This window comes from Pelodiscus sinensis, chromosome 15, assembly GCF_052426305.1.
Source record: "Pelodiscus sinensis isolate ZL-2025 chromosome 15, ASM5242630v1, whole genome shotgun sequence".
Classification (NCBI taxonomy): Eukaryota; Metazoa; Chordata; order Testudines; family Trionychidae; genus Pelodiscus; species Pelodiscus sinensis.
Genome location: NC_143066.1, coordinates 41,746,736 through 41,765,043, shown reverse-complemented (window position 1 = coordinate 41,765,043; position 18,308 = coordinate 41,746,736). Strand labels below are relative to the sequence as shown.

General features: G+C 49.2%; 1 protein-coding gene across 2 annotated transcripts; it reads left to right on the top strand.

The window, feature by feature from the left end:
• Positions 1-73: 73 nt before the first annotated feature.
• Positions 74-17,749, top strand: PALB2 (partner and localizer of BRCA2). Of its 2 annotated transcripts, none has more exons than XM_089769339.1 (13): positions 74-232; positions 4,162-4,221; positions 4,403-4,502; positions 5,137-6,873; positions 7,787-8,538; positions 9,838-9,918; positions 11,164-11,325; positions 11,874-11,959; positions 13,031-13,192; positions 13,389-13,502; positions 13,852-13,939; positions 15,290-15,438; positions 17,178-17,749. In XM_089769339.1, exons 1-13 carry the CDS (start codon positions 173-175, stop codon positions 17,389-17,391), a joined length of 3,765 nt encoding a protein of 1,254 aa, XP_089625465.1. In that variant the 5' UTR covers positions 74-172; the 3' UTR covers positions 17,392-17,749. The 2 variants fall into 2 exon arrangements, with proteins under 2 accessions (XP_089625465.1, XP_089625464.1); XM_089769338.1 differs by having other exon boundaries at positions 13,386-13,502.
• The last annotated feature ends 559 nt before the right edge of the window (positions 17,750-18,308 follow it).

Sequence of the window (18,308 nt, the reverse complement as noted above, 5' to 3'; positions counted from 1 at the left end):
CACATCCGCCCGGGGGGCCGACTCGGCCAATCCCGTCTCAGGATCGGCGCCGCGCCTTCCACCCCGGCCAATCCGCGCCGCCGTCCCGCCCCCGCGGCGCGCGCCTCGGGACCGGGAGGCTGAGGCGCTTGGTGCGGCGGGGGGCGCGGAGACAGGCCCGGGGGGGCCGGCGATGCTCGCCACGGAGGGCCCGGCGGCGGGGAAGGCGCTGACCTGGCAGCAGAAGGAGAAGGTGCGGGCGGGGCCCGGTTCCGGCCGTGCAGCCCGGGCTCGGCCTGTAAAGGGGCGCGCGAGCCCAGGCGCCGTTAATGCGGGGGGGGGCCTGGCAGACCAAGGGCGGAGGGGACAGATCCCGTTCCCAGGCCCTGCCCCCCCCCCCCCCAAGCATGCAGGGGGGCAGCTGCGGGCTCCTCTCAACCTCTCCCACGCAAGGGGGGCCAGGGCCCAACTGCCACAGGGCTGGAGCAGCCCTCCTCTCGGGGGGGGGGGGGTGCTACCCCGTTAACTGGTACCTGGGACCCAGTTACCCATTCACATCCCCGACATGATCCAGTTATGTAAGAGCGTCGCTAACTTCTTCAGAAAACACGTATTCAGGACAGGCTGGTGATTTCCAGGCTGTGGTTACGCTCAGATATTGTAGGAATGAAATAACCAGTTATTAGACGGCATGAAACTCCTTGTAAGGGCCTACAGAAATCCCTGACTGTGGTTCTGTTCTAAGAATAGCTAAACAGATCATGTGGTGCTCAAAAAAGTGCACATTTATCCAGGAAGTACTGTTATGATTCTAAAACTGCTATCTGATGTGGTTGAACCTGGGGGCTATTCTCCCACAGTGTTCCTCAAAGGTACATGTACCTATGAGTGTGAGAATACTGTACCATATTTACAGATGTGTTATGCCTACGTGCTTAATTAATAGATGAGAGTTTTGAGGTAAAGGACCATTCAGCTTTAGAGAAATGGATAAATAAAACTAGTACACTAGTAAAAACATTTCCTGTGTCCCTGGTACTAATTGTATATGTTACTTTTCGGAGAGCCATTTTGATGAAGTCTTTACTAAATCTTAAATATACTCTGTACATTTGGCTGTGTGGTCAAGGAAGTGGAGTACATGGCTTCGTATTTGCTCATATATGACAAATGAGTCCATGCCATCTTATCTCACTGTAAGGTACCTGACTCTGGGTTCCACGCTTTGAGGCCCATAGTCTCAGATATGTTAGGTAGGCGTCTGTAATAAATCTCGTAATATGCCAACACTTATATATGACTTCCACTGTATTGTTGGAGACTTGTTCCATATGATTGATTTGAATGTGGCCATGTGCTATGAAGGGATATAAAAGCCTTCTCAGGGATAGCATAGGGGCTTATGAAAGATCTGAGTAGTTTATGGTAGTGATGTATGGACAGGTGCATGGCAGGTTAGATGGCAGGGTAGCACTCCATTGACCCCTCAACACAAATAAGTGAATTTAGTCAGATCACTTCTCAGACTGTGTAGTTATGTGTTGGAGGATTGCCTTCTGGTTTTACTGTGTGCTGTTATTGTCTGTTTATTATTGTATATTTTAATAAACAAGTTTAAATGTAAGTTTGATTCTCCAGACTTTCTCCCATGTGTGTTATTGTGAGAAAACTACATTAAGGGCCTTTCCCCTCCCACAAGGAATTAATAATCACTATTTCCTACCTTTACTTTTTTCAGTATGAATTTCCTTAATTTTACAATGGATTTTATAAAAATGGCGGAGAGATTTTGATAGTGAGAGAAGATAGGGAAGTAATATCTGCTCTTAGGCCAACTTCGGTTGGTGAGAGACAAAAGCTTACACGGAGCTCACCACCTTGAACTCTCCTCACTTTGTCTTGTATCCTGGGGCCATGTAACCATGAGATGCTTTGATATCAATTACAGGTTTCTAAACGGTACATGAATTATTCAGGCATCTGATCTGCTGATTCATTTTCAATGAATGAATGAAGCAAATCACAATACAATTATCATAGAATTGTAGGGCTCGAAGGGACCGGTTTTCTAGGCCAGGGGTTTTCAAAGTTGGGTCTCATGTGCACCCAGTTAAGCTGCTGGTGGGCCACAAGATGCTTTGTTTATCTAAGCGTCCATAGGTACGGAGCCTCGCAGCTCCCATTAGTTGCGGTTCCACCTAGCCATGTGAAAGACTAGTTCACTGTCTGATAAGCAAATGCTTATCCGATAGTCAACTAGTCGCTCCCTCCCTTTGCTGCCTCTATCAGATAGAGGCGGGGGGGAAGATGAGGTACAGGCAGTCCCCGAGTTACGCGGATCCGACTTATGTCGGATCCGCAGTTACGAACGGGGCCCGTCTCCCTGGTCTCCAGCAGATCAGGGAGAGGAAGCAAAGCGGCGGAGCACGCAGACAGCCCAGCGGACAGTCTGGGCTGTCCGCTGCCCGCGTGTTCCGCCGCTTTGCTCCCCGTCCCCTTGGTCTGCAGACCAGGGAGACGGGGAGCAAAGCAGAGCAAAGCCGCGGAGCCCGCGGGCAGCCCAGATGCGTCTGGGCTGTCCGCTGCCCGCGTGTTCTGCAGCTTTGCTCCCCGTCCCCTGGTCTGCAGACCAGGGAGACGGGGAGCAAAGCAGAGCAAAGCCGCAGAGCCCGAGGGCAGCAGGACAGCCACGGCGCGTCTGGGCTGTCCCGCTGCCCCCGTGCTCCGCGGCTTTACTCTGGACGCCTGTGGTACAGCAGTGGTCAGTTTCAGCAGCGGTTGAATCAGGACGCCTGGGGCAGAGCAGCTTGGGTGCTGCTGGGTTGGTCCAGTAGCGCCGAGGAGCAGCGGTGCTACTGGACCAACCCAGCAGCACCCCAGCTGCTCTGCCCCAGGCATCCCCAAGTCAGCCGCTGCTGAAACTGACCAGTGGCTGACTACAGGAAGCCCCTTCCCCGGGCTTCCTGGAATCAGCCGCTGATCAGTTTCAGCAGCAGCTGACTTGGGGATGCCTGGGGTTCTTAAGTTGAATCTGTATGTAAGTCAGAACTGGTGTCCAGATTCAGCCGCTGTTGAAACTGATCAGTTTCAGCAGCGGCTGAATCTGGACGCCAGTTTCGACTTACATACAGATTCAACTTAAGAACAAACCTACAGTCCCTATCTTGTACGTAACCCGGGGACTGCCTGTACTTCAAAGCGGCCACATCCTGGGCTCCACATGGTGCTGTCACTTTGAAAAGCTGCATGCAGCCCAGGGCCATCTGGGGTGTCCCCAGGATGTACATGGCGTTTCAAAGCATGTGTGGTGCTACCGCTTTGAAACGCTGTGGGAAGCCTGGCGTCAGGCTCCTCGTGGCATTTCAAAGGGGCAGCTCTGCGTGGAGCCTGGAGTCAGCTGCTGATTGTGGGCTCCACGCAACATTTTCGCCTTTGAAGTGTAGCAACAGCCCCAGGTGGAGGCGCTGTATCAACTAATCGAATAGTCAATACAAAATGCATTGACTATTCGATTAGTCCATTACGCAATACTTAACATTCTTAGTTCCACCTCATTTACGGATGTCTTTTATCTTGTGAATAGCTTAATCAGTCCTCCGTAAGCTTCCCAGGAATTAGTTAATTCTGGTTGATTTGAGCAATTGGTTGTGTAAAAATCCGCCTTATAAGGAACATTTAGATCTCAATTGTGAGTGTACAGTGTGTCTGCAGTACACAGTGACTTACTGCTGAAAGACCTCTCGGAAGTAGTCACTTATAAAGGGGTGTTTTAAGAGGCCCTTTGGCACTCAGAATGGGAGGGTGATCCAAGTACAAGCTGTGGGTGTGGAGACATGAAGGCAAGGAAGAGGCAAAAATTTCATATGGGAGGGGGTGTTGAGGAAAGAGGTGCACAGACAGAAATGGCCTTGGTTATACTAGAGTCTTATAGCTGATTTAAAAAAAAAAAAGAGTTTAGTATGGAGGCTGGTAAAGGAACATGGTCAGAGCAGTGGGATAAGAAAACTGGGGCAGATCTGAGACCCTTAGTACTGATCTTGAGCAATGAAGCGTTATATTTCTCAGGATGCTTGAGTCTTTGGGTGTATGAATTCTCCAGGGTTAAATGTCACTGCACAATTTTAGGCCTCGGTTTTCGCTTACATGGTATAATGTCTGTGATGTGTTATCTTTGTTTTCTAGCTGAAAGAAAAGTTAGCCTTCCTGAAAAGAGAGTACAGCAAAACATTCAACAGGCTACAGGTAAGTAAGCACCCTTGTCTGACCCTGAATTATTAGGTTTGCCCAACTCTTGTGTTTCTTAATGATCAATTTGGTGACAGGTGCTGAGATTTTGGGAGATGAAGTTTATTCTTAAAAATATATATATATAACAGTGCCAAGAATAAAATGCTGAGTCGTTGATTTATTGTTGTTTTAACAGCGTGCACAAAGAGCTGAGAGGGTTAAAAAATATGTTAAGAAAACGGTCGCAGAACAAAATCGATTGCTTAGGCAAGAGGAAACTGAGACTAATACTCCAGGTAACAATTCAAAATATAGCCCCCGGAGGTGGGATTATTTCTTCCTTTAACCATTTGGCATTATGAATAGAGCTGTGGGATCCCATGCTACTGTTCAGGGTAGTATAGCGCTGCAGCTGCCCATCATGCAGCCCTGCCAGCTATTGTGTAGTGGCCACCGGAGCTGGAACCAGGGCCACAGGGAGGCTGCCCTAGTAGGGACAGCCTCACTCCAGCCCCAGCTCCAGTCGCAGCACACCCGTTGTCTGCCAGACCAGTCACCCTGCTGCTGCGTGGGGAACCCAGCGGGAGGGCTCATTAGCATCTGGGGGCGTGGCCTGGCAGTGTGCCATGGCTCAGCAGGCAGGGATTCGTGGACCGGCAGTTGGGAACCGCTGCATTATACCATCTAGTTTCTAGAAGTATCGTTTCTTACCGAGCATGTAGCCATTTGGTGTTTGCTTAGTAAACTGAGCAAATAGCGTGTGTCTGCTTTGTTTTCTTGGCTGAAATATAAAATGTCATTGGAATAATCTTTGTAGAATCCTTAGTGTGCAAATTTTGCTAACATTTTCACTGGTTCTGCTTTGTTGCCTCCTGTCTCAGTGGGACTCTTCTGGGGAATGCTCTTCATACATTGCATTTGTTTCCACAGAACTGGTGGATAAACAGTCTCCCAATGCTGGTGATAAACCTGAAGCATGTGGGTTTCAGACCAATGCCTCTTCTGCCTCTGGCACTGAGAAAAAAACGTCTGTCACGTTTAAACTTGAGCCTGAATTCTTCAACAAGGAAGTTAACCTACAGAAAAGTTCACAGGCAGAAATCACAAATAGGGACCAAGAAGATGTCCTCTCTGGCCTCGTTATGTCTGTTACTGAGGAGAGCCAAAATCAGCTGCCAAGGAGTGGAATGGCTTTGGTCTCACGGGGGAGAGAATCCGCTTGTGAAGTGCCACCAGTCAGTGCTGGTCAGAGGTTGGAAAATCAAATGGCCAGTGCAGAGGAGCTTGGGTCACCAGTGTTCAAGGGGAGGAATACCATCTCCAGCACCAAGAATAACATTCCGACAGCCCTCAAGTTGGTCATTGTGAGGGAAGAAAAAGATTTAACTCCTCAAGATCCACGGGTAGGAGATTGGCAGGAAATGCCCAAAGAAAATGTATTTCTGAGTGTCCCTGAGCCACGTTCATACATGTCGATGGGTGGCAGTAACGTTCAGCAGCCTTTGTCTCCATGTGCCGTGGACATCTGTGCCAGCTGTGAGCCAACAGCACCGTGTTTAGTGAGCGATAGCCCTGTTTCATTTGAAAACGTGGGTGATGCAGAAAAAGAACTTGCCTGTGTAGAAAACAAAATGGAAAATGTGTGTGTGGATTGTGAAGAGTTATGTAGGTCCTTGGATTTATCTGCAGATAATCAGCCATCCTCAGCAGGCAGAGGCAACCCTAGTCTTAGAGAACTCGGAACCCATAAAGAAAGAAACCACAGTGAGCCCAGTAGCTCAAGGCTGCTGAATACTGATGCTGTTCTGGGAAACGTTGAAGAACATTTGGAGAATCCAGAGGCCCCGAGTGAAGCAGGGTCTCCTGTCCTAGAGACGACGACTCCTGCAGCAGAAAGCGCACTGAGCTCTTGCACAATGATCGAAGGACTTCTCTTTCCCGTAGAGTATTATGTTAGGACAACTCGGCGTATGTCTGCCTGCCAGAGGAAAGTAGACCTGGAGGCTGTCATTCTCAGCCAGCTGGGCAGGAGCAGGAAGGGGCTGCGAAATAAACAAAAGCAGCTAAATTCAAATTCAGATCAGCTCTACCAAGAACCAGCCCAAAGCGATGTGCAGGCAGGGGGCACTCCGTTCCCTTTTCTAGGCGCAGAGAGTGACCCAGTGAGTTCGAGCAGCTCTCCGAAATCTCTCCCTTCCTCGGGGGAGAGCTGCACTTCCAGTGGGTCTCTTTCTCAGAAGACTATTGTTAGTACACGACGAGCTAAAGGAAGAACCTGGCGGAGAGGAAGGGGCAGAGGGGGTTCTACCTGCAGACCTGCCCTGGATGCGTCGCAAGCACGTCCTGATAATTCAGATCTCATAGAGCCGAAGGAAAAGAGTGCTCGCATCTCAAGCGATTCTCACAGTGCAAAGGAAAACTGCGAGGGTGACCCAGAGAGCTCATCAGTAGGAAAAACAAGGGTGCTTGTCACCGCAGAAGCAGAAATGTCAGGCATTATATGGCCAGCTGAAGCTGATCTTCCTGAGGGAAACCAAACATTTGGCAAATGCCATCAGCCTCCTTTAGAACAGATGCAAACTCCACTGCCCGCAGTTAAAGAAACTCCACCTCGACATGATCTCCCAAGTACCTCTGTGAAACGTAAAGCGAGACAGGGATCTAAAGGTACCCGAACATCAGAGAGTTCCATGATAGGGCTAGTACCCACATTCCGGTGTGTTCTTAGCCCAGCTTTGGCTCTTATTTTCTTAAACTTACCTTCCTGCTTTTTTGTGACCTTTTTTGCTACCGTCGTCTTGCTGGTGGAAGTGGTGGCATCTTTCGAAGGTACCTTTTTGTGGTCGAGCCTCCTGTAGATATGGTTCCTTCGGTTCCATATGTTAGAGTCAGGAAAATTGAGGGGAGAGTTTCCAACAAATAAACATCTCAAAAGTTCATTTTCTGGGCCTTCTGTGAGCCCTAAGCTTCTCCTCCCATGCTCTGCCTTGGTTGCTCACTGCTGTGAAATAGATAAGAAGCAGTGGCTGGGGAGCTTTGTGGAGAATATTTGGGCCAGGTACAAGGTGTGCTTGAGTCACACGGTTACAATACTCACTGCATGTGTGCAAGGCTGGGATTTGCACAGATGTGCCCCTCTCTTAGTTCCTTTAGACACCAGTCACCATAGTATCCAGGCATCAGCAGTACTTAAGTGCTGACAAAGTGCTTGACACTTTCCAAGGCACAATTAAAAAAAGACTTGACCCTAGGAGCTTACAATCAGCAGTTTGGAAACAAGAATCATTGGCGGTAGGAACGTTTTTAACCAAACGGCTAGCGATGCAGTCAGTTCCAGCAGCCTCTGCCGGAGGAGTCTAGCTGGAGTCCGAAAGCAGAGTGCCTTGCCTTGAGAAATGCATAATTGCCCTGAAATGTGTCTCTGGGAAAATCTTACTTCTGGTGCGAAATACCCAGAGGTTGTGTTTTACTGCATGAAGTGAGAGGAGGGAATTGCATGTCCTCTGGGTATTTGTACAACAATGTGACAGTCTCGCCTCTGAGTTCTCAATTCCGTACTATCGTGTGTTCCTGTTTCTAGGTAAAAGAGGGCGCAGTCAACAGATGGGCTTGGAAGATCTGACTCCTCTAGGCCGTCTTGATCTGGATCCTGTGGCCTTTGACCCTCCCTTTCACTTCCAGAATGAGATGCTCAGTCTCAAGTGGCTGCCCTCTAAGCTGGACATCAGAGACTTTCATTTACCGGATGAGGAGTTTGGTTTCCTTAAATTGGAGAAACTACAGTCCTGCCCAGTGAAAGAGCTGGAGCCCTTTGTTGCTTCCGGGTCTGGACGCGGGCAGCACCATGCTGGAGGCAGCGTGAGGCTGGGGGACGTGAGACACACAGTGAATACAGAAGGGAAGAGTCCAGAAAATAGCTTTATGTCTCCTGCAAAGGTGCTGTCGCCTACACAGCATCACTCAGCAGGACTGTTGCGCAAGAGCAGGCTTTCTCCAAGGGAATTGCTGCTGACTCCGGCAAGTACTGTCTCAGCTGATGCCATCGCCCAGCGTGACTCTCAGATTCGCCTACCTGCTTTCCCTGTCTTGGGTGCGACCCCGGCCGTCCTGTCACAGTCTGACACGCTGTCTGTGCTTCCTTTGCAAGTGAAAACCAGTCCCTTCAAAGAGCCAGCCAGGTATGGCATGGATGGGAGGGAGCGTAATAACTCCACAAGCGTGTTGCACTCAGAGAGCTGCAGGATGGGATCTGATGGCATCTCTGACGAAGCCATCACCCTCAAAGAGCATCAGCCAGCAAGGAGCAGCTCCCCGGAGTGCTGCAAGGCAAAGGTAAAAGCAGAGCCCCCCAGGCAGGGAACACCCGAGCAGTGGTTCTGCCTAGGCGCCATCTTCCCCCAAATCTGTTCAGGATTAGGGGCAAGGGCTTTCTGCCCGCTGCTGTTTGCTGCCAGGGCCGTGGTCTCCTTTAGCTGCCTGTTTGTCAGTGAGTTAGTCCGTGCCGTCCCCGCCTTCCAGCAGAGCAAACCCTTTAAAATCCCACTGGCTTAACTCGAAGCAAAGGTAGAGTGTATGGGAGGTTGTAGGAGTGGAGGGTCTGCCCGCCCTAGTCAGACGGGTGCTTAGCCGCTCCCACTCTCCTTTTTTCCCTTCCCTGAGGCAGTCCTCAGTATTCTTCGTTTACTCTCCCCCGGCGCTTGACGCTTGGTTTGGCTTTTATCGCCGGGGCGAGGGTGTAGGGGGACCCGGGCCCGCCCTCTTTCATGGGCCCCAGCTCAGGGCCCTAAGGACAGGTTCGCTAGATCCTGTCCAGCCGGCGGGGCTAATGCCCGCAACTCACCGGCTCCAAGCCCCGCCCTGAGCTACTTCCTACTCCCCCCCCCCCCCCCCAAGTCCTCTCCTGGCTCTGTTGTGGTTCCACGGGGCCCAGCCCCCCCTTTCCACCCCCAATGGCTTCTCTCCCAGGTTGCCGCCTCCTCTCCTGGGCGTCCCCCCCGGGTTGCCATACCCAGGGTTTAAAAACCTGCGCCAGCATCTCCCCGGCGTGACGTCACTGGCCACCCATGTCACGGCCGGCACAGCGCCCGCCCTCTCTCCGGGTGCCGGCAGTACAGGGACCGCACGCCGCCTGCGCCTCCTGGTCTGCCCCCAGGAGCACAAGCGCGACCGCGGGGTCAGTGCAGGGTGGGTCTGCCTCCGTGGGGTGGAGGCCGCCCGTCCCGTCACAGAGGTAAATTCTAACCATGCCAGTGAGCAGAATGGCTTGGTCCGGGTACTGAAAGAAAGGCTCTCAGCTGGAATTTTGTAAGGACAGCATTAGAGTACAGAATAGCCAGTGCAAGAGATGGGAGTGGAGAAAGGAAGGTGGAACTGCTTGCAGAGTGGTGATCAACCAAACACATTTGCTCTTTGTGAAGAGGGGTTGTAGGAGGCAGGGAGGACGGGTGTCAAGAGCATTCAAAGGAGGAGATAATCTTTTGTTTTCCAAAATGTATTCGTACAAAAGAGATGTTCATAAATCTGCTGCCCAGCAATCTGACGCAGTAAGTGCAGTCTCTTGTCCGTACTGGTACCGCTGAGCGTAATTTGCTGAAACTGTTTATAATCAGTCTGTATTTTTTCTTTGTACAGGACAAAACGACAGCAGAGCAATTGGCTGTAGCATTGAGTGACCTGGGAGACAGGAGCTTGCATCTGGCCTCAAAGCTAAAGGTTGGGAAACAGTATTTTGAGTTACAACCACAAATTGACTTTTTAAACAAAAAGTATTGTTAATCACTGAGACTTTTAAAATGTGTTTCTCTGTAGTAATAGAATCATAGAGCTGGAAAAGACCTCAGAAGGTCATCAAGTCCAGCCCCCTGCTCCAGGCAGGACCAATCCCAACTAAATCAACCCGGCCAGGGCTTTGTCAAGCCGAGACTTAAACACCTCTAGGGATGGAGACTCCACTACTTCCCTAGGTAACCCATTCCAGTGCTTCACCACCCTCCTAGGGAAATAGTTTTTCCTAATATCCAACCTGGACCTCTCCCACCGCAACTTGAGACCATTGCTCCTTGTTCTGCCATCTGTCACTACTGAGAACAGCCTCTCTCCAGCCTCTTTGGAACCTCCCTTCAGGAAGTTGAAGGCTGCTATCAAATCCCCCCCTCACTCTTTGCTTCTGCAGACTAAACAGACCCAAATCTCTCAGCCGCTTCTCATAGATCATATGCTCCAGCCCCCTAATCATTTTGGTTGCCCCCCGCTGGACCCTGTCCAATGCGTTCACATCCTTTTTGTAGTGGGGGGCCCAGAACTGGACACAATACTCCAGATCTGGCCTTACCAGAGCCGAATAAAGAGGAATAATTACATCAGTAAAGGGGAATAATGACATAATTATTAATAGCACACTATTGCACTATAAACACTGCAAAACAAGAGGCCAGTCAAAAAATACTCTGGCAATAATCAGTCAGCCCCCTTGTTGTCTTTTACAAAAAGCAACTAAAGAGCTGATACAGAGCCAGCAGGGCAGGGTGGCAGCTGCCTCCCCGGGAGTCGGTCCGTGCCGGGAGCCAGCTTTTAAGCTTTATACTTTGGAGCCTGCAGTGCGGGGCGGTCGCCAGCTCCCTGGGAACGGGCCGGCATTTGGCATGTAGTTGTAACAGGAACTGATACGTTGATGCTTATCAATTAATCGTTTAAGCGGTTACACTCTTACATCCCTGGTGGCTAGATTGATGGGTATCCATTACTTCTAAGATGAAATTGCCAAACTCATTTTCTTTATGGCCTAACTGGCATTGGGATCCAGGACTCCAAAGTCAAAATCAAAGGCACTAGCCCCCAACTCCAGATTTCCTTCACACTGGCACTCTGGCAGTGATTTCCTGCCAGAGTCACCCTGAATCTCCAGGCTGAAGATCTGTAGTTATTGGAATAGCTTCCGCAATGTTTTGTTTTGAGCAGAACCCCTCAAGTTCCTGTGCCGTGGACGTGAGCACTGTCTGGTGGGAATCAGCTGGCTGCACGGAACTGTGTATCCTAACTGCTTGTGAGACTTCAGTCTCTCTGTGGAAACCTCTGGCTTCCAGCCAGTGGAGAAAGGCGTATACCTGGCACCTTGCAGAGGTAAATTAAAGAGAAGTTTCCTTTTTACTGTGGGGTAGTTTTCTGGTAGTATTAGGCCACTTTGCAAGATGCCCACAACCTGTAGACTCCAAAAAGGGAATGTACGTTCTTTTACACAGTTGGGCAGATCCTTAGCTGGCACATGTTGGTGTAGCCCCCCTGAAGGAAGCTAAGCAACTAAATTTGCACCACCTTAGAATGCAGCCCAATATTTTGAACAATTCAATTTCATAATAAATGTTAGTTCCTTACAGTTGTATGTTCCCTACTGTTAGTTCCTTACAGTAGACCTCCACATACTGGATATTGATTGTACAGCAGCATGACTTATTTGTGTCCCCTTCATGGCCTTAAACTACTCAACTTCTTTTGATATATCCTTGTCTTCCCAAAAGTCATTGCCTCCTGTTTAAGGTAAGGACAGAGATGGTGATTGTTGATTCTCTGCTGCATCTAACTGTGCTTCTTTTTATGTAATGGGGCGAAAGTCTATCCGAGAAGGAGCTTATGGATGTCCCTACCTAAATCCCTGTCCTTTGTCTTCACAGATTCCAGTAATACAAATTGTTCCCTTGCCAGATGTCAGTAATCTTGTGTGTGTTGCCTTGGGAGAGCTGGAGATTGGAGAAATAAGGTGAATGTTGCTGGATATGTGTGTTTTTATTGCATATTGAACATTTCCAGTCTCATTTCTCCAGCTTGCCTGCAGATAATCGTGTATTACTTGTGCCCAGTGTTCCCTCTCATTTGTTATGTCCGTGGGAGGAATGCGTTTTGTGATGTGCACTGATTTGGAGGTAATGTGTGACACGCAATGTCTGTATTGGTGCACATCATAGAACTCATTCCGCACACGTACAGTGCAGCGGGGGAGGGCTGAGGGGTTAAGAGTGTGAGAGGGGGCTCGGGTGGGGCAGAGGGTTGGAGGGTGGGGCGGGAGGGCTCTGGCTGGGAATGCAGGTTCTGGGGTGGGGCCAGGAATGCAGGGTTTGTGGTGGAGGAGGTTGCTCAGGGCTGGGGAGTGGGAGGGAGAAAGTGAGTGCTCTAGATGGGGATATAGACGTTAGGGTGAGGCTAGATTTGAGTGGTTTGGAGGGGGTGCAGGCTGCCTCTGGGAAAGAGGCCTATCCTCAGCCCTCTCTCCCCGCAGAAGCTTGGGGCCAGGTAAGAAGCATCTCCCCATGGCCAGTGGGACCTGGCTGGGGAGGGACGCCACTCTATGGCCCTGGCATGTCTGGGCTAGGCTGGGGAAAGGATGGGGAAGCAGAACCTCTCTCCCAGATGGGGCAGGTTCATGCTGGGGCTGGGTTGGGTATTGGGAAGGGCATCTCTCCCTTAGCCGTGACCAGTCCAAGGTAGCTCTGCACTGGGGCCGGCAGGCAGAGGCGCCTCGCTCACTGCAGCTCTGAGCCCCTGCACGGGGCTTAATATGCAGCTGCACAGCTTAGAGGGGACTTGGCTTGTGACCACCTCTCTTGCCCAGAGGCCGAAGCACTCTTGCTGATGGATCTTTTAAGTGATCTCACAAATAATAAAACATCTTTCAAAATAGATTTTTTTGCCTTTACTCAGAGGTCTGCAAGGATTCTCTTACTCCTCATTTCCTCCCTCTGGTTCAGATGTGACTGCTTAGAAACAGGCCGGATTTGGGTTCCATTTCCTTTTCCTTCATTATGATGTGGCTTTCTGTTCTGATCTGGTTTAGGCTCTTGCTTTGTTCTTCCGAAGATGGCTCCTTAAAGCAGTCGCTAATGAGAACTGGGAACATCAAAGCTGTTCTTGGGCTGACAAACAGGAGGCTGGTCAGTAGTAGCGGGGCCCTTCAAGACCAGCAAATCGAGATAATCTCCGTTTTGGAGGCAGGGAGGTAAGCAGTCTCGTATTTGTGCTGTTCTCAGTATGGGGATGGGAGAGCCCTCTGGAGATGTCACCAGTATCTGTGGAGCCAAGGGGATCGTATGCTGTCCTTCCTGGAGTATTGCTGCATGTGACTCATTCTCTGGAGTATTGAAATCTGAAGGTTTTCCCCCCTCTACTGTTTATGTTCATGTGCTCCCCAGAAGCAAAGAGAGGCAGAGTTTGATGCCCCCAGAAGAAACCATTCTGGCATTTGCTGAGGTGGAAGGGATTAGAGATGCTTTGGTTGGCACCACTGCCATGAACAACCTTGTTATTTGGTAAGTACTTCCTCTGAGATGACACTATCTCCCCGGGGCTTTTGGGGAGGAACTGTAGCGTGTGGGATCAGACAGTAGGAGGAGAGGAGGATGCACAGTGATTTTGGCTGTAATAGCTAGTTATCAGTCCTACATGGTGGAGTTTGCTGCTGGTTTGCCTATGCCACATTCTAGTGCTGCTCACGGCACTTGTATGTTGTATCCTTTTCCCTTTCCCATTATCTACCACCTTATTGGAGTGGTAATTTGTTGGGATAGCACCTTGCTCACTGGCACTACTGCAGTCTAAATACTAAGTATAAATAAGAAGGTTTATAAAAGTCGGATGATCTGTTTCCATTTTCTGCAGGAACTTGAAAACCGGCCAGATTCTGAAAAAGATGCATGTTGGTTATTCCTACCCTGCCTCCATCTGCCATCGTGCCTATTCTGACTCTGTATGTATGTGAAGCAGTGTCATTCTGTTTGTGCTGGGAGTGCCTGTGACTGGGGTTCAAAGGCGTAGTTGTCTAAGGCCAGGTCGATGCAGGACCTGGAAGGTTGGGCTAAGGTGCACAACTCCAGCTATGTAAAATACAGAGCTAGAGTCAGTTTACCCTAAACTGAGCTCGGCAGTAGGGAGGCTGACAGGGAGCAAACGGGCTCATTGCTTCCATTACTCCTCACAACTGACAGGAATACCTGCACTTTCTGGGGCCACCCTCAGCGTTTGATTTAGCAGGTCTTAATTAGACCCACTAAATCAAACACCAGAAGATTGATCTTCAGCACAGCAAGCAAAGACATGGCCTAAAAGAGGCTCCTGGATTTAAGGACCTTTTTGTGTTCAGGTCCACAAAGAAAAGAAAAAGGAGTTGGTTGGTAGTGAAGAGGTTGAATCACTTCTCTCAATGTCTTGTTCTTTTCACAGATATATTGGTTAAGCAAAAGAATAACACACCCCGGGGAAGGGGGGAGAGAGTGAGTGAATGTGTGTGTGTGTGTGTGTTAGAGCTATCATTTATTGGTGGATTGCACACTCAGCCTTTCCCGATTCACAAATGGTTAGCTCCCACCACAGTGATGCTACAGCATCGTCTTATAATTGTGGAATTATTCGATGGTTACATGCACCCCAAAGACTCAGAACTTGATCTAAACCCACAAACTTGTGTACGAACTTGTGGTTCCAATTCTGATGGATCTTCCCATTCACTAGCACCTCTGCCATGATTCCTGGATGTTTTGCCAAGTTGCATTCTTAGAATTTGTGAGTGAGGTTCATTTCCTCCTGTAGGTGTATACATTTAATGCTTATGAATGTTTGGTTTAATAGCACTTGAGCCAGATCAGCGGGAGATTCAAGATCTGTCTCCCAGTACACTCTGTCCTTTGCCTTGCCTTGAGCAGAAGCTGCCAGTCGCTTCTAATTGTGCAGTAGTTATGTGAACAAATGGCTAAGGACTAGACTGGGACCAACACACTCATTTTTGGTGTGAGTTAATCCTGATGGGAGGTTAGCTGTTTTGAGCTGGAAAAGTGCCTAAATTCATTGTGTTCCTGACTTGTCATTCCACTGCACCAAATAAATCCTAACCAACCGGCCTCCCAGCAGCTCCTGATTTGTTTGTATTTAATTGGATAAATATTGGGAGTGGTAAGTTCTTACTGCTTACAGCATCAGCGGGCACCGGCTTCTGATTACAGGCAAGAGTTTTCCAATGATTGATTGAAAAAACCCACCCCAGCTTGTTATTGTTTTTCTTTTAACTTTTACTCTACTGACCTCTTTTTCCTTTGTAAATCAGGGCCTCTTGTTTGTTGTTTTAAGTCACCCACATGCCAAAGAGAATGAGTCCTGTGGAAACCCTGCATTCCGGGTGAGAGCGTTCAATCCCAGGACAGCCAGAAGCACTGGGGTCATGTTCTTCTCCCTCCCTCCTGGACACAGCGGAAGGCAAGTACCTCAGGAACAACGCACGTATATTTCTTAGACTATTTTATAAGCAGAAACTTGGACTCATTTAATGATCAAAGGAGCCCAAAGCTGGCAAGCCACGAGGGGCCATTTGTCCTCTCGCTGATGATAGTGAGGTTGCGATAAGTCACTTCAACCTTTGTCTGTACCGGAGATCCCAGTGAGGGTGTTGCCCATTTCCTGCCTGTTTCCTGACCATGCCTGTGAGCTAACCTCTGAGCTCCCGGTGTCAGAGGATCTCCCTGGTGTGCCAGGAAAGAGCCCTATGTTCAGGCAAGGGAATTTACTCCCTTGCAGGCTTCACGCTTTATTTGCTTTCATAAAATGTTTCTGGGAGGAGAGATTCTGTAGCAGAAGCTGTAATTTTCTGAATGCTCTGGGAAAATGTAGGCAAATTAACACTGTAAATACTTAAAACTGTTTGAGAGTCTTCTCTCTGGATGTAGGTACATTAATTCATGAGTACATTGCCATTTGTAGCTAGGTGACCTGTATCTTAAATCTGGAGATAAGACATTTAGTCTCCAATCCTTCAAATAGTTACATGCGTAAGAAAAGTTACACAGGAGTGTAAGCGTTCGCAGATTGGGACTGTAGAACGTGGTACTGCTTAACAATTGACTTCTACCTCTCCTGGTCAAATGCAATGAAGATGACTTACAACGTCATTATATTTTAGTTTCCTACCATTAGCTTACGCCAGGGGTGGGCAATAGTTTTTGTTGGAGGGGACACTCCAAGAATTTGGTAAGTGGTCAGGGGCCGCACACTTCCATGATATTAATGGAGGAAGTGTGAGGTCTGGGCTGTAGGCTGCGTGCAGAAGTGAGCTTTGGGTAAGGGATTGTGATGCAGGAGGGTGTGTGGGGTCTGGGAGGGAGCTTGGGTGAAGGAGAGTTGTGACCTCGGAAGGGGAGGGAGGTGCAAGGTGCAAGAGAGGATTCTGACCTGGAGGAGAGGTGCAGGTGGGAGGTGCTCTGGGAGGGGGTTGTGACTTGGAGCTAGGGTGCAGGGATTTGGGATATGACTGGGTGGGAGGGGATATGGGTGCAGGAGCCGAGGGTGCAGAGGGTTTGGGTTACATGGGGTGTAGGGGTGCCGGAGGTGGGGCAGAGTGTTGGGGGGAGAGAGGGGGTTGGGTCCCAGAGGCAGGCTCTGGCTGGAAGGTGCTTATCTGGGCAGCTCCTGGCCAGCAATCTAGCAGGCTCCTCAACCAGGCTCCCTGCCTTCCATGCCCCTGCAAACCGCTCAGAGCAGTCGGCTGCAGGGGCCATGCGCTGTTCTGAAGGCCATGAGCCCAGTGGGAGAGATGGAGGTGTACTTTGCGTGCTGCCTGTCGTGCAAACAGGCAGCTTCCACTGGCTAATTTCTGGACAGTGGGAGCTGTTGAGCTTGTGCTGGGGGCAAGGGCAGCATGTGAAGCCCCTCCCCCTCTTCTTGGACTTGCAGCATTCAGAGAAACACCTGGCCATCGCAACGGCAACGGGGAGGAAGGAACGTGCCTGAGGTTCCCGCTAGCCTGTGGGCTGGATCCAGGGGCTTGGCAAGGCAGATTTTGCCCGCTCTCTGGCTTGTGCTCTAATAGGTTTCTTTCTATTTAAGAGGCTCTGCCATGCGGAAAACTTGTATTTCTTTTACATTCAACAAATCGGAAATAAAACCTGTAGAATCTTGTGCGATGGCGTTGTGTAGACTTACTCTTCTATGCGTTTTGTTAGGTACCTGGAAGGTGAAGTGAAGGGTGGCTCCGCGGCAGCTGTGCTAACATCTGGAACAATCGCAGTGTGGGACTTATTTTTAGGCCAATGTACTGCTCTGCTTCCACCAAATACTGATGGGAAATGGTCTTTGGTCAGGTGGTCAGTCACAGATTCCTGTCTCCTGGCTGGACAGAAAGACGGAAGCGTGTACATGTACCATTATTCACTGTAGGGAATTGAATGGGTAATACGATGGCTTCTCAAAGCTAACAGAGTTTGCACTGATAATCTAAAGTAAATGGAGCAGTTTAGGATTTTAAGTTGAAAGAAGATTCTTCAGTGTCATCTGTTCGCTTTCCCACAAGTATACTGAGTTCACAAGGTCTGTAAGATAATGCTGGTCAACCTGGCTGACTTGGAATGTTTCTTGTCCTGTTCATTAGATCTGTGAAGCCAGTGGCATGCTGTTTAACAGAGATTGGCTAGATCTACCTGTTGGCATTCAGGGTTTGTACATTTCATTGTGAAAAGCATTTTCAGTGGATTATTTTGATGTAAGATGCTATTAAACTTTATTTTTGTAAACTCTGCCTTCTAGCTTATGCGATTTTTGTGTCACTAATTTCATTAGTAAAAAATGTTATTTCAGCAATTATGCACAGTGAGCTAAACATAGCTAGCACCAGATCATGGATGAGAACAGCAGCCAAGATTCAGGGCTGCCCAGTCAAGCCACTCTGAAAACACACCTCCATTCTGCCGTTTTCAGGTATAGAAATAGTTTTTTCCTTCTCATGTGTTGGTTCAGCTGCAGCTCAGATGGCTTTCTCGCTATCGCTAGCAGCTGTTTGGTGTCTTTAAGAAATCAGTTGGAATCTGAAGTAAGTTGTCATGGGATAAGAGGGAAGGTCCTTTCATGGATTGATAACTGGTTGAAGGACAGGAAACAAAGGGTAGGAATAAATGGTCAGTTTTCAGAGTGGAGAAAGGTAACTAGTGGTATCCCCCAAGGGTGTCTGAGACCAATCCCATTCAACATATTTATAAATGATCTGGAGAAAGGGGTAAGCAGTGAGGTGGCAAAATTTGTAGATGATACCAAACTGCTCAAGGGAGTTAAGACCAAGGCAGACTGTAAAGAGCTTCAAA

Excerpts from the sequence above, each read along its gene's own strand:
- PALB2 (XM_089769338.1), top strand. The coding sequence starts at position 173 with ATGCTCGCCACGGAGGGCCCGGCGGCGGGGAAGGCGCTGACCTGGCAG. Across the intron at positions 4,222-4,402 it reads AAACATTCAACAGGCTACAG|CGTGCACAAAGAGCTGAGAG; the intron begins GTAAGTAAGCAC and ends TTGTTTTAACAG. Across the intron at positions 13,940-15,289 it reads ATCGTGCCTATTCTGACTCT|GGCCTCTTGTTTGTTGTTTT; the intron begins GTATGTATGTGA and ends TTTGTAAATCAG.